Source organism: Aulonocara sp. 'chitande type north' Nkhata Bay, linkage group LG13 (genome assembly GCF_057382095.1).
Source record: "Aulonocara sp. 'chitande type north' Nkhata Bay isolate Kocher_YH1m ecotype deep benthic linkage group LG13, A_spYH_male_GT1.1, whole genome shotgun sequence".
NCBI lineage: Eukaryota > Metazoa > Chordata > Actinopteri > Cichliformes > Cichlidae > Aulonocara > Aulonocara sp. 'chitande type north' Nkhata Bay.
This window is the reverse complement of record NC_141356.1, coordinates 20,871,310-20,893,543: the sequence shown is the minus strand read 5'-3', so window position 1 is coordinate 20,893,543 and position 22,234 is coordinate 20,871,310. Positions and strand designations below refer to the sequence as shown.

The 22,234-nt window shown below is 39.8% G+C and overlaps 1 protein-coding gene across 6 annotated transcripts; it reads right to left on the bottom strand.

Annotated features, from left to right (window-relative positions):
* Positions 1 to 901: 901 nt before the first annotated feature.
* LOC147316018 (pleckstrin homology domain-containing family A member 1-like) lies at positions 902 to 21,812 on the bottom strand. 6 transcript variants are annotated; one of them, XM_086259135.1, is made up of 15 exons: positions 21,676 to 21,786; positions 18,870 to 18,952; positions 14,559 to 14,790; positions 13,425 to 13,481; positions 13,272 to 13,317; positions 10,204 to 10,301; positions 9,707 to 9,838; positions 7,972 to 8,112; positions 7,576 to 7,644; positions 6,941 to 7,005; positions 6,746 to 6,809; positions 6,453 to 6,542; positions 5,264 to 5,337; positions 4,410 to 4,484; positions 902 to 2,913 (listed from the first exon to the last, which is right to left on the bottom strand). In XM_086259135.1, the coding sequence occupies exons 3-15, from the start codon at positions 14,697 to 14,699 to the stop codon at positions 2,682 to 2,684; spliced, it is 1,284 nt and encodes a 427-aa protein (XP_086115261.1). In that variant the 5' UTR covers positions 14,700 to 14,790; positions 18,870 to 18,952; positions 21,676 to 21,786; the 3' UTR covers positions 902 to 2,681. The 6 variants fall into 6 exon arrangements, 5 of the variants coding, with proteins under 5 accessions (XP_086115261.1, XP_086115262.1, XP_086115259.1 ...); XM_086259136.1 differs by having other exon boundaries at positions 18,874 to 18,952; XR_015124430.1 differs by lacking the exon at positions 18,870 to 18,952 and adding an exon at positions 3,042 to 3,284 and having other exon boundaries at positions 2,774 to 2,913; positions 21,676 to 21,812.
* Positions 21,813 to 22,234: the final 422 nt, after the last annotated feature.

Genomic DNA, 22,234 nt, shown 5'->3' with positions numbered 1-22,234 from the left:
ACGATGCTCATACATACGCTTTATCATCGATGTTGGAGTGGAAATACTTGCTCCATGTACACCAACTGTTCTACATTGCCAAGTTGGCTTACTTGTACAGTTTCCATTCATACTTTTGGTCCTCGATGAAGATGATTGTCTCTTTTTACTCAGCTGTAGTGTAGATTAGGTTTTATCATCAAGCTGTGAGGAAGAATTTAAATATCACGCACAATTTCAAATTCAATTTTAACTAGCAAATAGGAAAGGCCCACCTTAGTCAGATATAACGGCAAACACATTTTATAGGATTATAACAAAATAAAGTTGAATTATGTTTGCAAAAGTTCTGATACTTTGTGTATTTATATTCTATTATATAAATTGTTAATGCAGGGCTTTTATATGGAGTGTGGAGTTGATGGCTTTTATTCAAGGATCCAAAAATGGTCAGTTTCTTATTTATTGTAATTATTTTGATGGCTTGTTCTGGTTGAGGCTAATATTTCTGTAAACATGGAATTAGGGGAAGCTCACAGACACACCCTCTTTTGTTAATGTGGCTTTTTGCATGCTTCTTACATGATTCTTGTTATGATTCTTGGCTGGGTCTGTGCTGAAACATCTGTTTCATGCTTCTCGTGTGTGGTGCTTTGCACTCCATCAACTGAAACCTTTGCAGTCATCCGTGATGAAAACATAACTGGTGGTTTATAGAGCACAGGAATGTTTTCAATGACAAAGTGAAGATTTTTCTCTTGCCACAAGAGGGCAGAGGAAACTCTCTACAATCACATCAAACACTCAAATCAAACTGTGGATGCTGCCAAAAGTTTCTCTCTTTGCAGACTTTGTAAACCTCTTATATTCCACCAGACTCATGCTCTCCTGGATAAAGATAAGCACAATACTGAAACATGAGCACATTTTCAGTGTTTATTTCTTTCAAGTCATCCACATAATAAATAGAGACAATTCAAACCAATTACACTAGACTGAAAAGAGGGTGAAATAGCTTGGCTTTGCTAGGCTCTAATGCGGCAGGCACTTAAAAAAGATTAGTGTGTATTATTTAGAAGGATTACAGTGGGACTTTTTTTTTTTTTTTTTTTAAATAACACCATGAGGCAGCTTCCTGCTACTAGGCTGTCAACACAAAAGTGAACAGGAACAGGACATGCCTAAAAGCATATAAAAAATAAATCTGTTTCTAGTCTGCAAACACGCAACAACCAAAACATCTGTAGATTAGAAAAAAATAATACAATTTTAGGTATTATTAAAACCTTAGCATGCAACATAAGTGGCTGAGCTTGAATACTTTTTCTGTTAAACTATGAATTAAAACGTATGCACTTGATCAATTCAGTATTATCTTCAAACTAGTAAACACAGGTTTAAGCAAATATGTCTTTCAGGACCGAGCTAAAGCTCACTCTGCCATATTGTTGTTGCTTTTCTTTTTAAATCAATATTAATTACTCCAATAATACAGAGAAATATGATTCACCAGAAAGAGTGACTTGGGTTGTGACATGGTGCACACGCTGTGAAAGCTTTCAGTTTTTCTTTTTTCATCTGCACGGCACTTTGCCTTTACTACCACAAGTGGATTATTGGTTAAAACTATTTACTGTCGTAGTAGTAGTAGTAGTACACAGAAGACTACTTTATTTTGTCAGTAACATCAACTCAATCAACCAAAACGTTGTTGAGGAAACAGTTGCAAAAAGAACAGACCTTAACCCTCCCCGTATATTTAAAAACAGATTCAAGTCAGTGGCTTGGCCACTGTAAAAAAAAAAAAAAAAAAAAAAAAGACTAAATACATTTCACCTTGCATGATTACACACATCGGATTGTACATAACTATTTCCATTTTTTATATATATATATATTTTTTAAGTCTAGCCCAGTCCAGAATTGTCAACTTTTAATTTGCATTAAAGTGAGGATTTGATCTCTGACTTGGCCTGCTCCAAAAAATAAACACTGGCGATAGTACACAAATCCAGTGTTACAATAATGAGTATGAATGGATCACACAGTTTAGTACAAGTAGATCTGAGAGGTGACAAAATGCCAGTGCTCACTTTGAACACTCTTTTCAGATGTGAGGAATTAGCTAGCACCCTTAAAAGCTCGCTTATTTTCTTGGCACAAAGTGGTTTGCAAAATTCCTCAACACTTAAATGCTTTTAACACCTCTTTATGCCTGTACAGATTAAAATAAAGCTGTTATTGAGTGCTAATTGACACAAGTTAAGTAGAAGGTGTAAATTAACTCTTGGTAAATAATAACATCATTTGAACTATGACAGCAGGCGGGAAGGGGGGGGGGGGGGGGGGGGGGGGAAGCTGGGTGGGTAGAGCCTGGGTTGACTTTGGCACAAGAGTGCAGTTCAGAGGTGAGCCAACTTGTTTCTCCTGTACACCGATGGAGTAGTTCCAAAGAGTTTGTGACAGAGCTTTGACTGGGAAAAAAAATTAATGTTGCTCACAGGATTTCTTCTTTATCTGAGGATCTCAGTCAACTTCCGCTTGACTTTTAATGTCCAGTTAAACGGGTTAGACCTCACTCACTGGCAGAACAGCATCCTCTAGGTTCAGGGGTGTTTCAGGCATGTGGGGCTCAAAGCTGCTCCGCCGGCGCCACGGTGACTCCTCAGAGCTGGCGACGTTGGTCACGGGAGCGTCGCAGGTCACTTTGCCAGGCGTGTTTCCTGCAGGGACAGGCGTGCTGGCGTGTGGCTGTGACTGGGGCGTGGCAGCAGGCTCATGAAGTGCTCGCTGTCCCATGCCAGACTGTGAGCGTGTGCCGCACGTGACAGCACTCCCCCACTCTGGGTAGCATGGTGGCACTGCAGATATGGGCGAGCGAGGGACGGGGGGACCCGTGGGGGTGCGGTAGAAAGTGGAACGGCTGCCGTGTTCCTGCAGCAGAAAAAGCACGAGGAAAGAAAGAGCAAGAATGAAGGAGACAAGAGGAGTTGTTGTTAGTGAGATGAGTCAAATCCTGACGTGTGTACTTCATGTGAGAAGAGCCAAAGTTAGTTACAGACTTGGAATTAGCGCCCGCATTTGAGGCCTGATGCAGCTTGAAGTTGTAGGTGCTCAAGAATGAAGCATTGCTAGAATATGGAGATGACGGCAGTAGGAGTGGTAGCAGTAGAAGTAGAGGTAGCAGGAAAAGTAGTGTCAGGAGGTTTTAGTTTTGGTAGTCTCAATAGGTTGCAGTAGAAGTTCAAACAGAGTGCAGTGGTTGGTTGTTGCTCATTATTTCACAGCTTTTCAGATTTCAATCTCTGAGAAAAAAAAGATGTATCAGAAGAAAGAAAAAAACTCAGTACAGGTAGGAAAAAAAAAAGGGTCAGCAGGAGGTGAAATGTAGGTTAGACAAACACTCTGCAATGCTCTGTAATGCACCAAAATGTGCACATGAAAGCACCACCTTTATGGCTGTATATTTTTAAACATAGCCTCTTCACCAAGATGCTTATTCACGGTAACACCATATGACATTGCAGGCCTGTGCAACTTCCTAACTATCACTTACGCGTCATAAAATTTAAGAGTAAAATTGTAGCACAAACATGACAGAAAACCACAGTAAGCATCACAAGTGTATTAAAAGTTCTTGTTTTGTTCTCGTCGTTGAATCCAAATGTCCAAAATCAAGCTCATGTCGAAATTTAGCGGACAGTGGGAGGGGAAAGATTAGACAATCTCACAGTATGAAGGGTTGGGAAAACCCAAACCTTTACTGCAGTGCCAGTTGTCATCCATTGTAGGCATTTAAAGCTAACCTGCTCTAAATTTGACTTTTTTTTTTGTTAAGAGTCAAGCCCAACCGAAACAGGATATTAAAGCCTGATGTTTTGTGATTTAAAAATTCAATATAGCCGCCGATATTTTCTTTTCATTCAGACACACAAAACAAACACTATTTATTCTTTTATGTGTCATTATTTATGATTACATACCAACATAATAAAACAAGATTATTTTTAAACGGCATCATTGCAACAAGTGTTGATTGACCTGTGTTTGTGTGAATCCGCTTTGCCTACTGGGAAGTTGCAGAGTGCCTTCTGGTGGACAAACTATGTAACAACATGCCACAGTTGAAGGGTGTTTCCTTCTGTCCCTTTATTACTTCCCTTGTTTTCATCAACAGTCACAAATGCCAATACTGATATATCAACAAATAGCTAATATAGGCCAATATATCAGCCCAACCGATAGCTGTTTAAGAAAAAAGCCCCAACATGTCACTATGAAAACTGAGTTTGTGACTCTGGACCTGTGGATTCAGCTTTGGTGAGTTGTTGTTACACATTCACAACATTCAGAGATGTGCTTTCGGAAGTCAAGATGAAAACAAGGATTTTGTTGTATGGGAACATATGAGAAAGATAAAATAAACATACAGGCAGCGAACAGGAGGGAGGAGAAGAGACAAGCAGGATGTCACACATCTAAGACAGGTACACAGCTGCAGCAGACTGCAGAGATAACAGAGCACGGAGGGAAGAGAAACAGAAGGTGTGAAAGATGCAGTAATAAAGACACAGATACAGTTAGGCTTAAACTATTCATAGCTAAGCTGGTCAGACAGTTCATGCAGTCAGAGCATATTTGTGCATGAATACTTCCAACTTTGCACTGAAATGTCATCAGCAACAAAGAAAACATAAGAAAGCTGTGGATGAAGATGAAGGCTGCAGGGCCTTGTGATGGTCAGTTTAGAGTCATTTTGTACTGTGGCAGAAAAAAACCCTTCATTTTTAGCATTTGAAAGACTTGAAGTATGCTTGATTTGCACTGCCATGCCTGTGACAACAGCCATCACATGCAAGAGAAGCAAGCACACCTCGACTCTTAAAACACCTGACGCACAAATTGCATCCCTTTAGCTGCAAATATTCTAAATGCAAAACCCCTAAACTTTATGCTAAGCTTGATATCAGCGAGCTGCAAAACAAAACAAACAATAAAAAAAAAAGCAAAGGAGATTGAGGGGTGAAGATAAGCAGCGAGAATGAGGATGTGAAGGGAGGAGGAGCAGTTGTTGGGTAATCACAGCCATACGTAGGGTGTGGTTGGTTCAAAGCAACAAAAAAGAAAAAAGAAAAGCGCATCAGATGTGCAGTCGGATCTGATCTGTTCCCCTTCGTCCACAAACAAAAGGACCAGCCAATAAGTGAAAAAAAAAAAGTATTAAAAAGCTGAACCCAGAGCTTAAAAAAGGGGGAGGGAGTGGGATTTAGACGAGCTGACATACGTGCTGCTGCACTCCCCGATTCGGGACGTATACCTCTGTATACAAGGGTTCGACAGCCGTCTGGCCTGCCGCATCTGCAACAACACAGTGCAAAGCAGGATTAGAGCAGATGGGCCATCTGCCCACTGGGAAAGGAGAAGAAGAGGTGGAAAGAATGTGAAAGGAAGAAAGGGAGAAACGGATCGAGAAAAGAGGCACAGGGAAGGAAAGACAAGCTAGAGAGAAAGACACAGAAGGCAAGAAAGGAAACCACAGAGAAACAGACGCTTGCGGATAATGACTTCAGTCTAACCAAAAGGGCCCAAATGTGGCAGAGGCTGGTTTTCATCTGCAGTGAGGACAATGGAAGTGGTTTATTTCACTGCTCACCTACCGGGTCAAGCTGCTCGGCTCCCTGCACGTAGACTTCTGAAAAGTAACTAATGCTCAACAAGTGGTGACAGCTGGTTATCCATTACCCACTTTAGCTAAATCAGTTCAGGGGCAACCCAATGGGACTGGAATTAAGTGGTAGCCATGAACTTCAGTGTCCACAGTTTGTTTCCAACTGAAGACTTTTTGCATGCCATCAGTCTCTCTATCGCTCTCACTTTGATGCAAATACATTTAAAGAAAATAATTTCAAAAAAGTAGTATTAAAAATAAAAATCAATCCCGTTTGTAGGTGGTAATGAAGAGGCTTGAGGAACATTCAGAACCGTTTTGAGCAAAGTTCAAGCTATAATTTGCCCCCCGATTATAAACATCACAATCCCCTTTACAGGTCCATAGCTCAGGAGTTAGAAATTACAAGTCTATGCCATTCTGTACTATGCAACTACAACACAATATTGTTAAAATACTATTATAGGATGAACCAATGTCATGCGGAAAAAACGGCACAGCCAATTCTCCTATTATGCATTTGTTTACAAAGAAGTAAAAGAAAAAAAAGAAAAAGATTGCCACTGAAATTGCGTGAGGACGTGTAAGAATAAGAAAAAACAAGCGGCACAAGTGAAACAACACACAAATCAACCATATCATCTTGACTACTACAAACCACGTCACTCAGTAAGTCTCCCACTCTACTCATGCAAGTAAAATTCAGGGCTGACGTTACTTTTGATGTTAAACTTTAACCTAATTGCAGTGACTTATGTTCCCTCCCATGGTGGATTTGTGTTGTACCGTAGTAGAAGATACTTACCGTGGCAGCTGACCTCCCAGGGCCCCGCTGGGCCACAATGGCCCCCGACACAGCCTTGATCCAGCTGTGCATCTCCTCTGGACTGTCCGCCTAGTGGAGACAGACATGAAAAGAGGCAGAACGAAATGAAGGAAAGAATGAGAACATAAGGAGTGGAAATCAGGATCAGAAGTGGCGGGAAGGGTAACATGTAGTTGGTAAAGATGCAGACAGACAAGACTGAATACCAGATTCATCAACATTAGTAAGCACTCACGTCTGAGCCATTCTTTTCATCACAGAGAGTCGCATACCTGTATGTAAAACGTCCTTGATGTGGTGACAACTTCAAATAGATTATCTCTCATCATAATGTCACTACAATGAAGCAGAAAAAAAACAGGATCAAATTGATCTCATCTCTATCTTTATCAGAAAAGGTAAGCACAAACCACCGAGACAAAGACATTTTTCTGTACAATGGAAAAATGTTGGGACTTGTTAGATACCTCTGCTTGCACTCCTGGACTTTGTGAACTTCTTTTAGTGGGATCATTCTGAGAGGCTCTTTCTCCTAAAAACAAAGAATTAACTTTTCATAACACAGGACAAATATTATTTATAATGCATTCACATTTAAAATGCTGTATCTAATGGGATAGCTAGAAAAGGTGCAGAGTTTCTGGTTCACAGGGGAAGAAGGAGGTTAACTTTCCAAGAAGTAGCAAACTGCAAACACTAATGGTTGCAACTTTCTTGACACAGCACTTTGATACAGCAGACAGAGAGTCTGTGTCCTTGAGGCCTGTTGATAGCCAAATAGACAGATAAAGTTGTCAAATAAGGGCAGACCTAGACAAGGACAGGGTAAGGGACGTACAGTATTATCCAGAGGACAGTCTGTGTGTGTGTGTGTGCGTGTGAGTGTGTGTGTGCAAGTAAGAAAACCCGGAGGGAAGAAGGCATGATCGGACATGTACAGTGAAGGCATTGAATTCCACAGGCTATGAATAAAGCATGTTGGAACTCGGGGTTGTGTTTGCAGATACTTCCCCCTCGGATTCTGGAGGAAAATCAAATGTGTGTGTACTACAAATCTAAACATTCCATAAAAGCTTCATGTAACTTAATCACAGTTAATTACCAAATCTGACTTAAAGTAACTCATTGAATTCTCTTCGAGAAGAAAATATCGCCGTTTCCAGTTCCTCATCTGGGGAGAAAAAAAAAGAAAAAAAAAAAAAAAGATTCAGATTACAGAAGCACATCTTTTTATACTTCTTACACATTTTACTTTACTTTTGGGTCTTTCTAAAAGTATAGAATTGTACACATAGGAGGAGCTGAATTTTCTTAGATTATCATTATATTAATTGTAATGGAGCTTACCTACTTTATTTTTTAATTGGGTCCCTGAGCAGAACTACTGCACAGGGGAACCCATCTGAACACCAACACAAGGACAAATTAAATTAACTAATTTTAAGCAAAAAATAAATAAATAACCAAAAACAGTGTCAGTGGTTGTGTCAGTGCTCACCACAGCTCCTTGCTTGACGCAGTAGCCTGACTTGATGACATTGTGGTCCTGAGCTGGCCTCCCCAGGAAGTAAGGCAGCTGGCTGTGGGAACGCTGCATGGCCTCACGCTCAGCTCTATCTGCGCCATCACCTCCTTCATGCTGGAGGGTGAAGGACATAAAATAATGTCAATTTGAAGTTCATTGTGAAAAGCAAACACCACAAATTGCCACTTTGGATTCTGTGATGACAAGCGATCAGACAATGATCCTAGTTAACTGAATTTTGAGAAAAAGACATTGGTCAAGAAATAAAAATATTCACCAGTCACTTTGTTAGGTACACCTGTTCAACTGTTAACACTCATATCTAATCAGCCAGTAACATGGCAGCATGCATTTAGTCCTGAAGACACGGTCAAATCGAGCATCACATTTAAGTAACTTTGAACGTGGCTTTGACAGGCTGGTCTGAGTGTTTTAGAAAGTGCTTATCTACTGAGATTTTCCCACACAACCACTTCTATAGGGTTTACATAGAATGATCAGAAAAGAGAAAATATCCAGTGAGTGACATTTCTCAGAGGACAATGGCCAGAGTACCTGGAGCTGATAGGAAGGCAACAGTAAATTAAATAACCACTTGTTACAACCAAGGCCTGCTGTGAATACTTAGCTCAACTAACCATAAAGCAGGTGTGCTAAAGCAGCAAAAGTAGTCATGGATTCATCCCATTTTACATCAATGATCCAGGATGCTTCTGGCGGTGTAATGGTGTGGGTGATATTTTATTGCCCCATTTTGGGTTCCAGCATTTTCATATCACAGCCTACCTGAGTATTTTGGCTGACCATGTCCATCCCTTTATCTTTTAATGGTTACTCCTAAGATAACATCTTTTGAATATGCCAACGAGTTCACTGTACTCAAATCAACTCCAAAGTCCCCAAATCACAATCCAACAGAGCACCCTTGGGATGTGGTGGAATGAGAGATTCGTATCACGGATGTGTAGCAGACAAATCTGCATCTTTGATCCTATCACGTCAACGAAAACCTCTGAGGAATGTTTCCAGCACCATGTTAAATCTCTAACACAAAGAATTAAAGCAGTTTTGAAGGTAAAAGGGCATCTAAAGTTGTACTAGCATGGTGTATTTGGTGACCTGACTGGTGAATGCATAATCACTGTTAAAAAAACAACAACCTGTGATTAACATTACGACGACTGTTGCACAGATATTAAGATAATGCAGTAGTTTCAACATCAGAAATTAAGGATCATTTCCTTTATCAATAAATTATGGATTAAAGTAGTTATCAAATGTTATTAATCATTTATTGGTTCAACAATAGTTTTGCACTTTAGAACATAGAGATATCAGTTTCTCCAAGATCAAAGTGAGGTCTTTAAATTGGTCGATTTATCTGACAGGTTAAAACTGTAGAAAAACTGTTCTGTGTTTGAAGCAGAAAATTTCACACGTTTGAGAGCCTGAACGCAGCTCTCTTTGGGCACTTTTGCTAGGTGAAAACTAATGATCTAACAGTTGGAAATAGCTTGACTAAATCATTCTAACAGATACAATATAAAAGCAGCATTTTGGGAATAGTCTAGTTTAAAAACAAATTTACACATTTTCTTTTGAAGGATTTCCCAAAGGTGGGATAAATAAAGTACATGTTATCATATGTATACATGCAAATGTAATCAAATACAATATGTGGTTCACTGCATTCACGGGTAAAGTTTACCTGTGTTTGGGTGACTATGGGCACTCCTCCAATTATCTCAGTCTTATAGGAGACTTGTTTTTTGGGCCCTGCAACATCTGGCAAAGCCTTTTGGTTCTCTGAGTTCTGCTGGCCATCAGACAACTTTGGAACCTTAAAAACAAACAAACAAACACATACACACACACACACACACACACACACACAAAAGCTTTAGGTATAAATAGCCTCTTTTTTACAAACTTCAAGCCAAGCTTCATGAAACTTTATGCATGCAAACTCTGACAAGCCTTTTATCCCCATTTCCCCTCCACATGCCCAAAACTTCATTGTCCTTTATCCCAGAACTCTGTACAAAGCAGCATCCTGTTAGTCATGCTCTGACTAACTTCCATCTAGTTCCTTGAAAGAGGAAGAAATAAAAGTTTTTCCAAGTGATAAAACATAAACCAGAAAGAGCAGATTAGAAAAGCTGAATCTGAGATGTGTGTGTGTGTGTCTTTTGTTTATCATCTCACAGTGATCTTGGTGGCTTTATTGAGAGCGTTGACCCAGTCGACAAGGTCCTGCTGATCATTGGCCTGCAGGAAGAACTTCCTCATCCCAGCATTGATGACTTACAGGTGACAAAAAAAAAAAAAAAAGAGCATTGGGAACAAAAGAAAAAGTGAAAGTACATTCTTCTGTCACAATCAGGCTACAATACACCCTCTGAATTACAAACAAATACACATACAAAGACATATTGAAGAGTGTATTCAGCCCTTTCTTGTATCAGTGTCAGGACACATCCACCGCCACAGATTTCTCTGGAAGTGAAAAACAACTGAGCCAAGGGACTCTCCCACACACACCCAGCAGCATTTTCTCTGCATGGCGATGATGACCCAGCTAGACTCAGCTGTCTCCGTCTGCCACCACCTACCCACGTCTAACCATGACAGGGGGGGGGGGGGGGGTACCAACAACCAAATATTCTCACACGGTTTTACAGCCATGAACATGAGAAGACTGCATTTCAATCATGAAGAAATTTTTGGGTCAAATGCTGATTAGCTATGGATCAGGATTTAGATGCTGAAAGAAATAAAGTCTCTTTTCTCTCTGGCTTTGCCATAAATCCTTCAGTTCTGCAGCTCAAACCGTCCCTGTGTCTCCTCTATTTCCTTCTGACACCATAGCAATAAATTACATTAAAGCTGGCCTGGTAAATCAGGCGGGGGAGAGCTGTGAAAAGGCAAAAGGCAAACTGTGTCACAATGAAGATCATTCTTCCCCGTTCTGTGTATTTATTCCAGATCTTGGACACCTCAATACACTATTCCACTACTTTCCTGCAAAATAATTCTGTCTATCTGGCCTCAAGCAGATGACCAGGAGGAAATTGTCCAACAGTCTTGAGCTAAAATCTGTCCACTGTTTGTGGGAGTGATAAACTATTCGGCAGTAGTGGAATTGCAGTGGTATCTTTGGCGCTGGAATGAAATCTGGGAGAAGGGGTATCAGATCTGACTCATAGTTACACATAACAAAACAATGCATGCTGCTGGGAAATGCAGACAAAAGCCAAAGTTCACACAGTTGCTCTTAATCTTTCTCCATCGCATATGAGCTGCAAACAAAAGTCTGTTTGAGTTTTTTTAAACTATAAATTAAATGTCAACATTGCTTCACCCTATATCATGCCTTGGCTTGCTGGACACAGGAAAAGGGGAGGAGCACGATTCATGGATATCAGACAAAATTTAAAAATAGCTTCTCACGTCTGCGAATCAGGTTCTGATTAGGATGTCGGCATCCTGTCATAACTTCAACAAGGCAACTGCTGTGTACACAGCCAGATATACACATGCAGTGTGAACATATTGTCACACACTAGTATTTCCTGCTATTGAACTGGACAGATGAAGACTTAGGCTAGTAAACAAACACTGCGATGAAGATTTACTCTTAAAAAATAAATACATCTGACAGTAGTTAATAGTTTTTATTAAATATTTTTTCCCATCTTGGCCACATGAGGTAAGAAGACAAGTACAAATAGGGCTTTATGTATTTCTTTGTTGAAGGACATTGCAAAGAGGACATCAAACAATATTAAAAAGCTATCAACACCCCATAAATTATACCCAGTCCAGGTAAAATACAAAGATTATATAATTCACTCATACAAAATGAGTGTCTTTATTACCCTTTTATTTTAACATATAAAATTAATTACCGTATACCATTACCAGAAGTGTTCATATTACACAAAGTTTCAATTAATAAGATCAACGTATGGAGAAGTAAAAGCTCAGGCTACAGACTGCTCTATACGCTCATTTTCAGTTTCTTTTGTGAAGTTATTCCAAACAGGGTCATCTCAGTCACTAAACTGAGCACTGAAGCCCCACACATTCACTGTTAAAACCTTCTGCCTGCAAGAGGCAGCCAATCAGCTTGCTTAAAGGAAGGATGGCTTTAAAGCAAAAGGATAGAAATGGAATAACTCTGGAGTTGTACGGAGGCCCAGAATTAGACAAATAAAGAATATTTTGTACTATAAATCATGCAAAACAACTCTAGTCTTCTTCTTTCCGCTGCTGCATATTCACAAGGGGTCGTCACAGCGGATGGATCCACATTTTTGATTTGGCACAGATGTTTACGCTGGATGCCCTTCCTAACACAACCCTCCCAGGGATTTCTAGACAAACGTGTTACCCACTACACTAGCTGCTAAAGCTACTCTTGTCAAGTCAAAAAATAAAACTATGGAGTTGGAAAAGAGCACAGTAGGTCCATTTTAAAGATAGTAAGTAAGAAAGTTCTTGCATAAGAGTCAGTTTTCTAATCACAGGGACCCACAAGCACAGAGTAATGCGACTCATTTCTAAAGACTGCAGAATCAATGTGCATCAAGATTAGCTAACAACGCACCAGAAGAAGACACCAGCAACTTATGCCTTTATAAAATGTTTTACTTATTGTAGTCAGCAATAGGTAATGCCCCGGGATATCCTTATTAACTAGTAGGTGAGAAGAATGAGACAAAACCTTAGCAATACACAAAAGACTGTTTTAAAATAGGACAGATAATAAATTCTACTTATAGAATAGTTCAACGTGGTCAAAAAAAACCCCAGGCCATTAACTGCTGGAGCATCGTGCATTTTTCTACATTAACAAACCACGCAACGCTGAACAATGCTGCTTGATCAGTGGTGGAAAAAACCTGAGAAAAGCTGTGCTTGACCATGTTGAGAGAGCAGACAAGGACAAAAAAATAGTCCTCCCTTAGGTTATATTAAGGGTATCCAGCTTAGTCAACATGTGGTTAAACTCACCATCATTGCTCATGTTTTCAAAGCAGTTCAGACATTTGTCAAGTTGTATTTTTATAAAGACGCAAGATGTTTTCCTGTTTAGTATGAATAATACTATGAATCATATTATCCAAGGCTCATTAGTGACATCATTGGAAAATGTGTTCAAAATAATATTTGAAATGCAAGATGTTAAAAACAAGAGTGAAGTCTTCTGTGCTTTTATTATGCTAATATCCTGACTGGAAGAACAGATTTGATGACGTGCATTTTCTTACCGAAGCAGAATTCTGCTTTAGGCCTCAGCTTGGTGGCATCGCTGACCTAAATAAGAACAAATCCCACAGACGTTAGTGTTCAAGCTCAACTAAAAAAATGTGAAGTCTTCCAGTTGTATATAACCTTGTAGCTCCTTTGATGATCTAGCTTACCTTAGAGATGTATGTGAGCTTGAGGGAACCAACACAGACCGTACCAACAGGCAAGTTCTGTGAGAAAAGGTGGAAAAGAAAAATACTTGCAATAAAAAGGAAGCTCAAGCTAATGATGCAATTACGCAATACAATACACAATAGAAGTGCCAGTAAGGCAGGCCTTTAGCCGTAGAAGATCAAATGTGATCTGGTCTGGGGGTGAGGTTCTGCAAAGCCAGTCGATATTATAGAGTAAGTACAGCATGTGTTGGCTGCACTCCATCCAGTTAATGTCAGTGCCTTCCTGTGTTTCTGAAACTGGGAGATCCAGATTTAACGTCATTAAAATTTAACTTTTTTCAATCTATAAAAAGAAAGAGACTTATTCAATTATTTACAATTTTTTTCCTGCTCTACATCATTTATGAATACTTGATGTAACAGGGCACTTAACAAATACAGCAAATCTAAATCAGATTATGTGCCAACAGAGGACATATTACACTATATAAAAAGTGACACTATGGGGCACAGAGTAGACACTGATGGCCAACCACTACGGTCAGTGCAAATATTACTGTAGTCTCTTTGGGCCCCTCTCAACAACATGAGTACATTCTATTCCCTATTTAAATGGATGAATACCTGCAGCCTGCACGACTGCTGCAAAACACACCAACCTCAAAACATGCTGATACTGATGCTGCACATGCGTGCTGGTTAACATCAGTTAGGCTTACGCTGGGCATGTGTGAGCCACACAGCTTCTGCTGCAGGTAAGAAAAGCACCAAACACACCTCCAGCTACAAGTTACTCCCCTGTGTTGCAGTCCACAGACAGCCCTTTCTGACATGATTTACAGGAGTGTCTGCCAATAGTTACAACACAGACACCGCATTAGATCTGAGATCCTCCTTTGTCTGTAAAATGTGCTTTCCAAGCATGTTAGAATATAATTTTTAAAAAACATAATTTATAGAGGAGGCTCTGCTATCAGTGGCTCACAGTCAAGATACACCTGCATGAAAGCCAATCATCTATATGATAACTAAAATTTGCAGCATGTAGTTTCCCAGTTTGCCTGTACGGTTGCCCTGAGGCCACCCTCCAGTAAAGCTAAGAGCTAAGCTAACACATCTCTGTGTCTTTACCTGTGGGTTGTCCATGTACCACACCAAGCTTCCCTGTTGTGTGTCCAGTATGAAGTAACGGCGCAGGAACTTGCCGCTGTTCTCATTCTCTTCGATGTCCAGAAAGCCACAGATGCGGTTCTGTCGGTCCACGTAAGGCATCGCGCCACCGGGACATTCCCTAGCCCGCTTAGGCCGGGAAGGGAGAGAGAGGAGCGGGAGAAGAGAAGGGAAAAGCGGGACGGAGGAATTCCTTAAGGACACATTGAAAAGAGAGGAAAGAAAAATGAGTGAAGAGGGTGCGTGGTGAATGGGGAATTTTAAGTTTTCTTTGTGCAGAGTCTTGCTCTCCCTTTCTTTTGCTGTCTTCATCTACTGCATCTATGGTGTCTCTGCCACCTGGATCTCACTAGGCTACAACCAGTGAGGGGATCATGTGACACAAACCACAACCCCGCCTTTATCCTTTTATAACAGCCTCACCCGCTCTCTCTTCCTCTTTTTTCCCCCTGTAAAACATACTCGACACTGTCACTCTCTCTTCCACCCAGCCTAGCTTGCCCCCCACCCCTTATCCCTCTTCCCTTGGTGTCTCTCTTTTCTCACTTTCTCAGTCATCTCCTCCCAAATTCTCTCTCATCCGATTTGGCAAGCCTCTGGCCAACCCCTTCTATCCCCTCCCTTCAACCCACCTCCCTGCCTCCGCAGCTAAGCACCGCTTGAGTATTGCCAAAAAATACCAGTGAGCTCAGTCATGTTCGACACAAAGGAGAGACGAGAGGGGAGAAAAAAAAAAAAAACCAAACAAACACCTAAAGGACCCACACAGGAGAGAGTGTGCAATATTTAACCTGCTGAGTGCTGCCACATCCCTGCTGCTCTCCTTTAATGAACTGAAAAGTAAATGTTTAGACCAACACGTCTGAATGTGCGCATCTCAATGTCAGCACTCGCGTGGGTGGGTGCAGTGTTACTGTGGGGATATAGTCACATTAGCCTGTTTAAGCTGCTGTCTTTCTGAACCAATCCTACAATATGTGAGATGAGTCTGTGGAAGGCCGAGATAAAGCGCTCTTTTTCCAGAACATTATGAGCACTGTGTGGGTGGATGAGGGCAAGGAGGGGACAAAAGGCCCGCTTGTTGTGCAGGGAGTCTAGGCTGTTAGCATCTCAGTTAGTTTCTGGATCTACCCGTAAAATATGCATCTACCCATAAAAGTCAGCTTCTGAGTCATCCTATTTCACACACAGGCTACAGAAAGGAGCAGCAGTGTCAGAGACGACCATCTTAACGCTACGTACACACCGAAGGTCAAGTGAGAGACGTTTCTGTGGAGACTGGCGACACTGTAAATAAAGTACTTTGCAAAAGTTCAGCTGAAAGCATGCTCATCCATTTTCGTGATGCAGAGAAGAATTTGACAAAAGATGAAATTAAATACACTTAAAGATAGGGAAGAGAAAAGGAGGATTATATCAAAAGTCTTAATGCAAACTAGATATAATAATAATAATAATAATAATAAAAATTAAATATGGATAACAGCTTTGTTAGCCAAGATATGTACTAAGTAGGGAATAAGGGAAATTTTTAAAAATGTATGTTTTTTTTCCTCCATACTATAACAATATAACATTAAAAAAATGATCACTCCCCTAGACTTTGTTTGACCCAAAGTGCCTTTCAATGGGGGGTTTTAACATATTTAAATACATCATGTGGATTTATTTTGTCATCACAGCATCAGGTAGAAAAATGCTTTTCATTATTCTTAGTTCCTAGCTTCTGCTGAACAGGGTTGTTTTTTTTACACTAGTAATTAGGGCTGCACGATTTTGCATAAAATGAGAATCACGATTTTTTGGCTTAGAATTGAGATCACGATTCTCTCACGATTTTCTTTTCCAGTATAAATATTTATTGCACTTATTAACTGCACATCAACTTCGTAACAGTTGAGACTGAACATAAAAACAATAAATAAACATAAAAACAACAAATATCTCACGTTTTGTTGTTGCTGCAAAATGTTGTACTGCTTGAAATTCCGTCTCCACCGTTGCTCGACACTGCGTGTATAGAGCAGGTAGTGCCACAATAGAAAAAATAGTTGCGGGACAGCACAGTGTAGCATTTGTCTAGGGTGTTGATCATTTTCCTAAGTCCCTCGTTTTGCACAGTGTTGATGGGAGCCATATCTTTGGTCAGGTGATAAGTAATAGCCTCCGTAATTTCTTTGTGCCTGCGGGAGTTCCACGTGTATAGGGAAGCGCTGTATAAGGTTCCCGTTATTGATGTTTGGGTGGTTGACCGGGACCGATTTTCTCCTGTCACTTCTCGTCATCCCTGACGTGCTCTCCGTTGTTTTTTCCTGCTAATTTTAGCATCACACGGCACAGCTTCTGTATCAGTGGTATAAGGCTCCGCCCTTGTCATTTGTTGAGCAGGAAGAGTGAGCGCTTGTTTTCATGCAGATTACGTCCCGGACCAAAATGCGGTACAATCGTCGTCTTTTTTTTTTTTTTTAAATCGTTGTCATTTGGAAATGAGATCGCACATAAGTATGAATCGAGATCGCGATTTTCTAACGATTAATCGTGCAGCCCTACTAGTAATACTTTTTTTTAAAACCCATTTTTGGCATCTTCCTTTAGCTCCTACTTGAACATAGATATCCTCTGCAAAAAGATGTAAGAAAACACTGACTGATGAACCCATGGCAAGTACCATTAAAAACATGTAATCAGCAGCCAAAAGATTATAGATATAAAAACAAAAAGTGCAGTAAAGTCCAAAATAATTTATCAGCCACATATGACCAACAAAAAGCAAACCAATTTTGACTCGTCTAACAAAAGCTTTGCTAGCACTTCATTTCCTCACAATTACTTAGGGAACCCAAACAGCCGAAGTGAATCTGCATCAGTATGGCTGATGCTGGTATAGATGTGGGAACATGAAACATACAAAGAAAATACAGACTGGGTATGCAGCTTAAGCTCACAGCATTGTTTTGTTTAGTTTTTGGAAGAATCAGGTAGATATTTGAGAGAATCTAATTTCCATGCTTTCTCAAATATCATCACAGGATTAACTTTCAATCAATCAGGTGAGTCCAAGGTTAATACATTTATTTAACCCCTAATGAAATGTAAAAACTCACAAGGGACTAGATAAATAATTGTTTATGTTTTATATTATAAATAACTCTGTGAAATACAGCATTTCCTTCCGTTCTAAAAATTGCTGTAGGAACTCCTTTATACAAGGCAGGTGACAGACAGGAAGAAAACAATTCGACCTGTGCGCTTGCTTCTGTTTGCAAAGTTGCTGAAAAGTTTGCAAATGACCAGTTGGTAGAACACCTGAAAAGCACAGCCTACTCTACCCTATTTGAATTCTAACAACCATAGTTGTTAGGGCAAATTTAGAAAAAGGTGGGGTAGTGAGATGATTGCTTCTGGATCTACATAAAATCTATGACACAGATAATATTATTTTAATTCCAACACACACAAGAACTTGTAACACGGGGGTCGTGCAAGGATCAATATTAGGGCACTGTTATTCAGCTTGGGCATCAATGATGTTCCATCTGTGTGTGATGATGTAAATGGTAAATGGACTGGTTCTTCTATGGTGCTCATTTACTCTACTTGAGCACTCGAAGTGCTTTATACAACATGTCTCATTCACACACATTTATAACAGTACTTTTTTTCGACAGTGCACGTGTATTCACAGCATAGTTTTTTTAATTTTTTAATACATCTGCAAGAATCTCAAGCAAACCCTTTTCACTTTGTAATTATAGGTAATGTGTGTAGAATTTTAAAGTGAAAAATGAATTTAGTCCATTTTGCAATAACATTGCAATATGACAAAATGTGGAACAAGTGAAGTGCAGAGAATACTTTCCAGACACACATGTCCAAGTGCTTTCTGACATTCACACTCCGGTGAACACATGAGGAGGAACTTAGGGTTTTATATCTTGCCCAAGGATACGTTGGCCAACCACCTTCCAATTAGCAGGTGACCTGATCTATGTCCTGAGCCATTGCCATCCCATAAAAAAGGCCTGAGCAAGACTGCAGAGCTTGTAGTCAAGCCTTTAAATATAATGCAAAAACATTTCATATTGGTTTAAATCATGCCTTACACTCAGTATTGAGAAATCTACATTTCATTTACAGTTCGCATTTCACTAAGAAGTGTAAATAAACAGCAATATTGTTGATTAAATAAACAGTGTAGAGGAAGCATATATCTAGGTGTCACTTGAGTTCACATCAAGAAGGTGAGTAATACCAAGGCCTATTAAAACTTACTCACTGAAAGCAGGAGGGACCTGAATGCACCCACTCTTCCTGTTATCTATTGGTTTATCTCTTGTTGGATCAGGTGAGACAACCTTGAAACCAATGAGATCATATCCTCAGTAAACACAGCAAATATCCAGTTCTCATGATCAATTAACAACTTTGAACTTTATGGTAGTTTACAAAATTGCACTTTCATCGATAAAAAGATTTGTACAACTTTGCTCAGGACAGAGAAGCGGCGCCTCAAGGTCAACTGTTTAAGTGTTTATAGTTCTTTTTTATAAAAAAAAAAGTTTTTCACTACCACTGTTTTTAAAGTCAACATACATACTCTTAACATCAAACATTGAAGCAACAGTGGACATTTTATCAGTTCAACTAATCACATCGTATATGAAATAAAAACTGTATTTTGGTGTATAGCAGTAAGCATGACCCCCCCAAAAAAGACTGTTTTGTAAAATGGCTGATTAAAAACATGTATATGTCACAGGTCACCTGTCAATCTAGTGGGTCAACATTTAAAAACAAAACAAACAAACAACAAAAAAACAAAAAACGCACACACAATAACAACACAGACTAAATTCCAATGCTGTTAACCCAAGTTCTCATGGGGTCTGTAGACAAGTAATAGAGGTGGTGTAGCAAAGGTAGCACTATCAGACAGGGCTTGGACTGAAGATAGCTACATCCCTAACATCTCCTGCAGAGGAAAAATGTGCATGATTATTTATTAAAATGAGCCTTCTCCTTAAATACAGATGAAATTATTTACACCAACACATTTATGGGACTGAATCTGAACTATGTGGGCCCCCAGAAGAAATTTGTTAATGTAGACAATAATTTTTCTTTTTTTTACTTCAGTTTCATTTAAAGTTTGTGTTTGACTTCTTTTCATTAATAGTTATCACATCTTGAATTTGATTGACAATGTTTCTTAAAGGAGAATGCAGAGAGCTAGATCTAGGTCTGAGACTGCGGTTTGGGGAAGGCCTCAGTGAGGACTGGTGGCAGCTCCCGAGCCAAGTGTTTCCCAAAGAAGGCATTCCCCAGAAGCAGTGATGACTGACCGTTACAAAGATCTTGATGAATCTGTGATGAAGAGCTGGATTTAATATGGTCAAATATATTGCACTCCTTTCTACTTTCAGCTGCTCCCTTGTCAAAGGGGCTCATCACAGTGAGTATGTCTGCATATGGGGGGATATATAATCCCCCGCTGGGGATTATACAGGACATATATAGAACATAACAACACATCAGTAATTCAACTGTCAAAATAACAAATATAAGTTCATATTAACTCACCGGAGGTGGCTGTAAGCTACTATATGTTACAGTGCAAGCTACCTCTTGTGCTTAGGTAAGAGCAAATACAGAATGGACAGAGTGCAGTTTTTGCACAGTAGGTATTTTTGTGTCCAGGGTCAATGGTCATAATATCCTTACGATAATTCAGCTCCCTCGCAAGTAAATCTTTGAAAATTTTCCTTACAGGACACGCATAATTGTGCCAAGGAAAGCAATCCACACATGGCAAGCAGTGATCAGTAACCCAGCCTCTATTTGAGTAGCATATCTGGGTTTCTCTAGTAAGGATTCAAAACAGATCACTACCAGGATACTTAGAAACGCAAAAATTCTGTATGGGATCACACAGCACGGTTTTCACTGTAAATTAAATTTAGGAAAGATACAAGGAAACATTACAATAAATTGTTGAAAGTGCTAACCAGACTACAGTGAAGATTTACAAGTTTAAAGGTCAACCTCTTAAGATAAGATGGTGGTAACAGCCCACTTCTTTCTAGGTCAAACATTTCCCAGGTAGACTGACTCTTTACATTTGCTGGAAGGCCTCACTAACACAAACACTGTCACAAGATACCCAAGTCATAAGTCAACATTTAGGACTGGACAGTCAGTATTTTGTTTTCATGGTCCTAAACTGCTGCTGTAACATCTAAAGTACCACAGCAACTGGAAATAGTAACTGCAGAGTAAAGGTTTATGCTGCTTGTGTCAGGATGTGGATTGAAAAAACGCAACAAATGAAATAAATAAAAGGGAGAGAAAACAATGGTAAGGGATTAAAGGTAATTAACTAAAGGGGCAGGGGACTTCACTTGCTCTTTGTGGGTCAGGCCATTCTAGTTCAAATAAAACAAATAATTTCTCACCAGAAACCTTTAAATAGAGCCCGGTTTCAGCCTTAACAGTTACTTGGTCACCCAGGTTTCTCGCACCACAGCAATGCCTAGTCTAGATTTTTCTATTTCCAAAGTAAGGCAAAACGAAGATGCTCAGTGGGTTTAGTCTACTAGCTGAGTCCTGCGCGTCTAAACCAAAGGATTTAGGAAACAAGAGTCCATAATCCCAGCGTAAATATAACATCACAACCAAAAACTGTTAGCTAACGTTGGGTATTCCAGCTTACCACAACACGCTGAAAACGGCTGTGTTAGCAGCATCAGCAGCTGTGGCTGTGGCTCCCTGGCCTCAACTTAACTGAGAACGATATGGTTCATGTTAGCTTGTACTTAGCGTGCCGCAAACTTGTAAAACGATTCGCAAGACACGGATAATTACAATATATCTCCCCTAATACTGCTTTTTCTTTACTGCTCGACCGTTTATAACTAGCTGGGAGAAAGAAGTTTTGTCACAAACGTTAACCTAACCCCGAGCTAACACTGGCGGCTCCTGCTAGCCCGCTTCGTTAAATATTAAACGGACAACTTCAAGTGTATGAAACAACAAAGTTATTAGCTTAATTCATTTAGTTTAACGACCCATGTCAGCTTACCCAAGTCGTCCCTCCTGTAAGTGGTGCGCTGAACCGCCGTGGATCTCGGTTGCTGTTGGGTCTGTGCTCTATACCTCAGCCCATCTCCTCCGATTCAGGACAGGGATCCAACACTGCTACTGCTGAGCGACAACCGCAGATCGTCTATTATGAAGATGATCACTCTGACGCTTAACAAAAACATCGATAGAGCTATGTCGTTTAGATTTGTATTTGTGTTTTTTTTTACTATAATTTTTATATGAATCCATGTGTAATAGGAGTATAATACAGTACAATTCGTCATATATTATTATTTCGATTAAATAATAAATAAAAACTAACACTAAATACTTAGTTTGCATCAGACGTTTGAGCAAGTATTTTTTCAATAACATGTAAATATATGTGTATGTTTATAGGTTTGATTTAATTGCAATCTGCTCAGTATAAATGTCAGGGTGACCAGATGTCCCTCTTTATGTGGGACTGGACAGTATTTTTAAGCCTTGTCCACTCGTCAGAAATCTTGGCACAATGTCCCATATTTTGACCGCTTTGCGGGACTAGCGTTGGCACT

Coding starts and splice junctions, on each gene's coding strand:
- LOC147316018 (XM_086259133.1), bottom strand. CDS start 14,699: ATGCCTTACGTGGACCGACAGAACCGCATCTGTGGCTTTCTGGACATC. Junction 10,302..13,271: donor TAAAGCAGAATTCTGCTTCG/GTAAGAAAATGC, acceptor GTCACCTGTAAG/TCATCAATGCTGGGATGAGG. Junction 7,645..7,971: donor GCGTCAAGCAAGGAGCTGTG/GTGAGCACTGAC, acceptor TTTTCTCCCCAG/ATGAGGAACTGGAAACGGCG.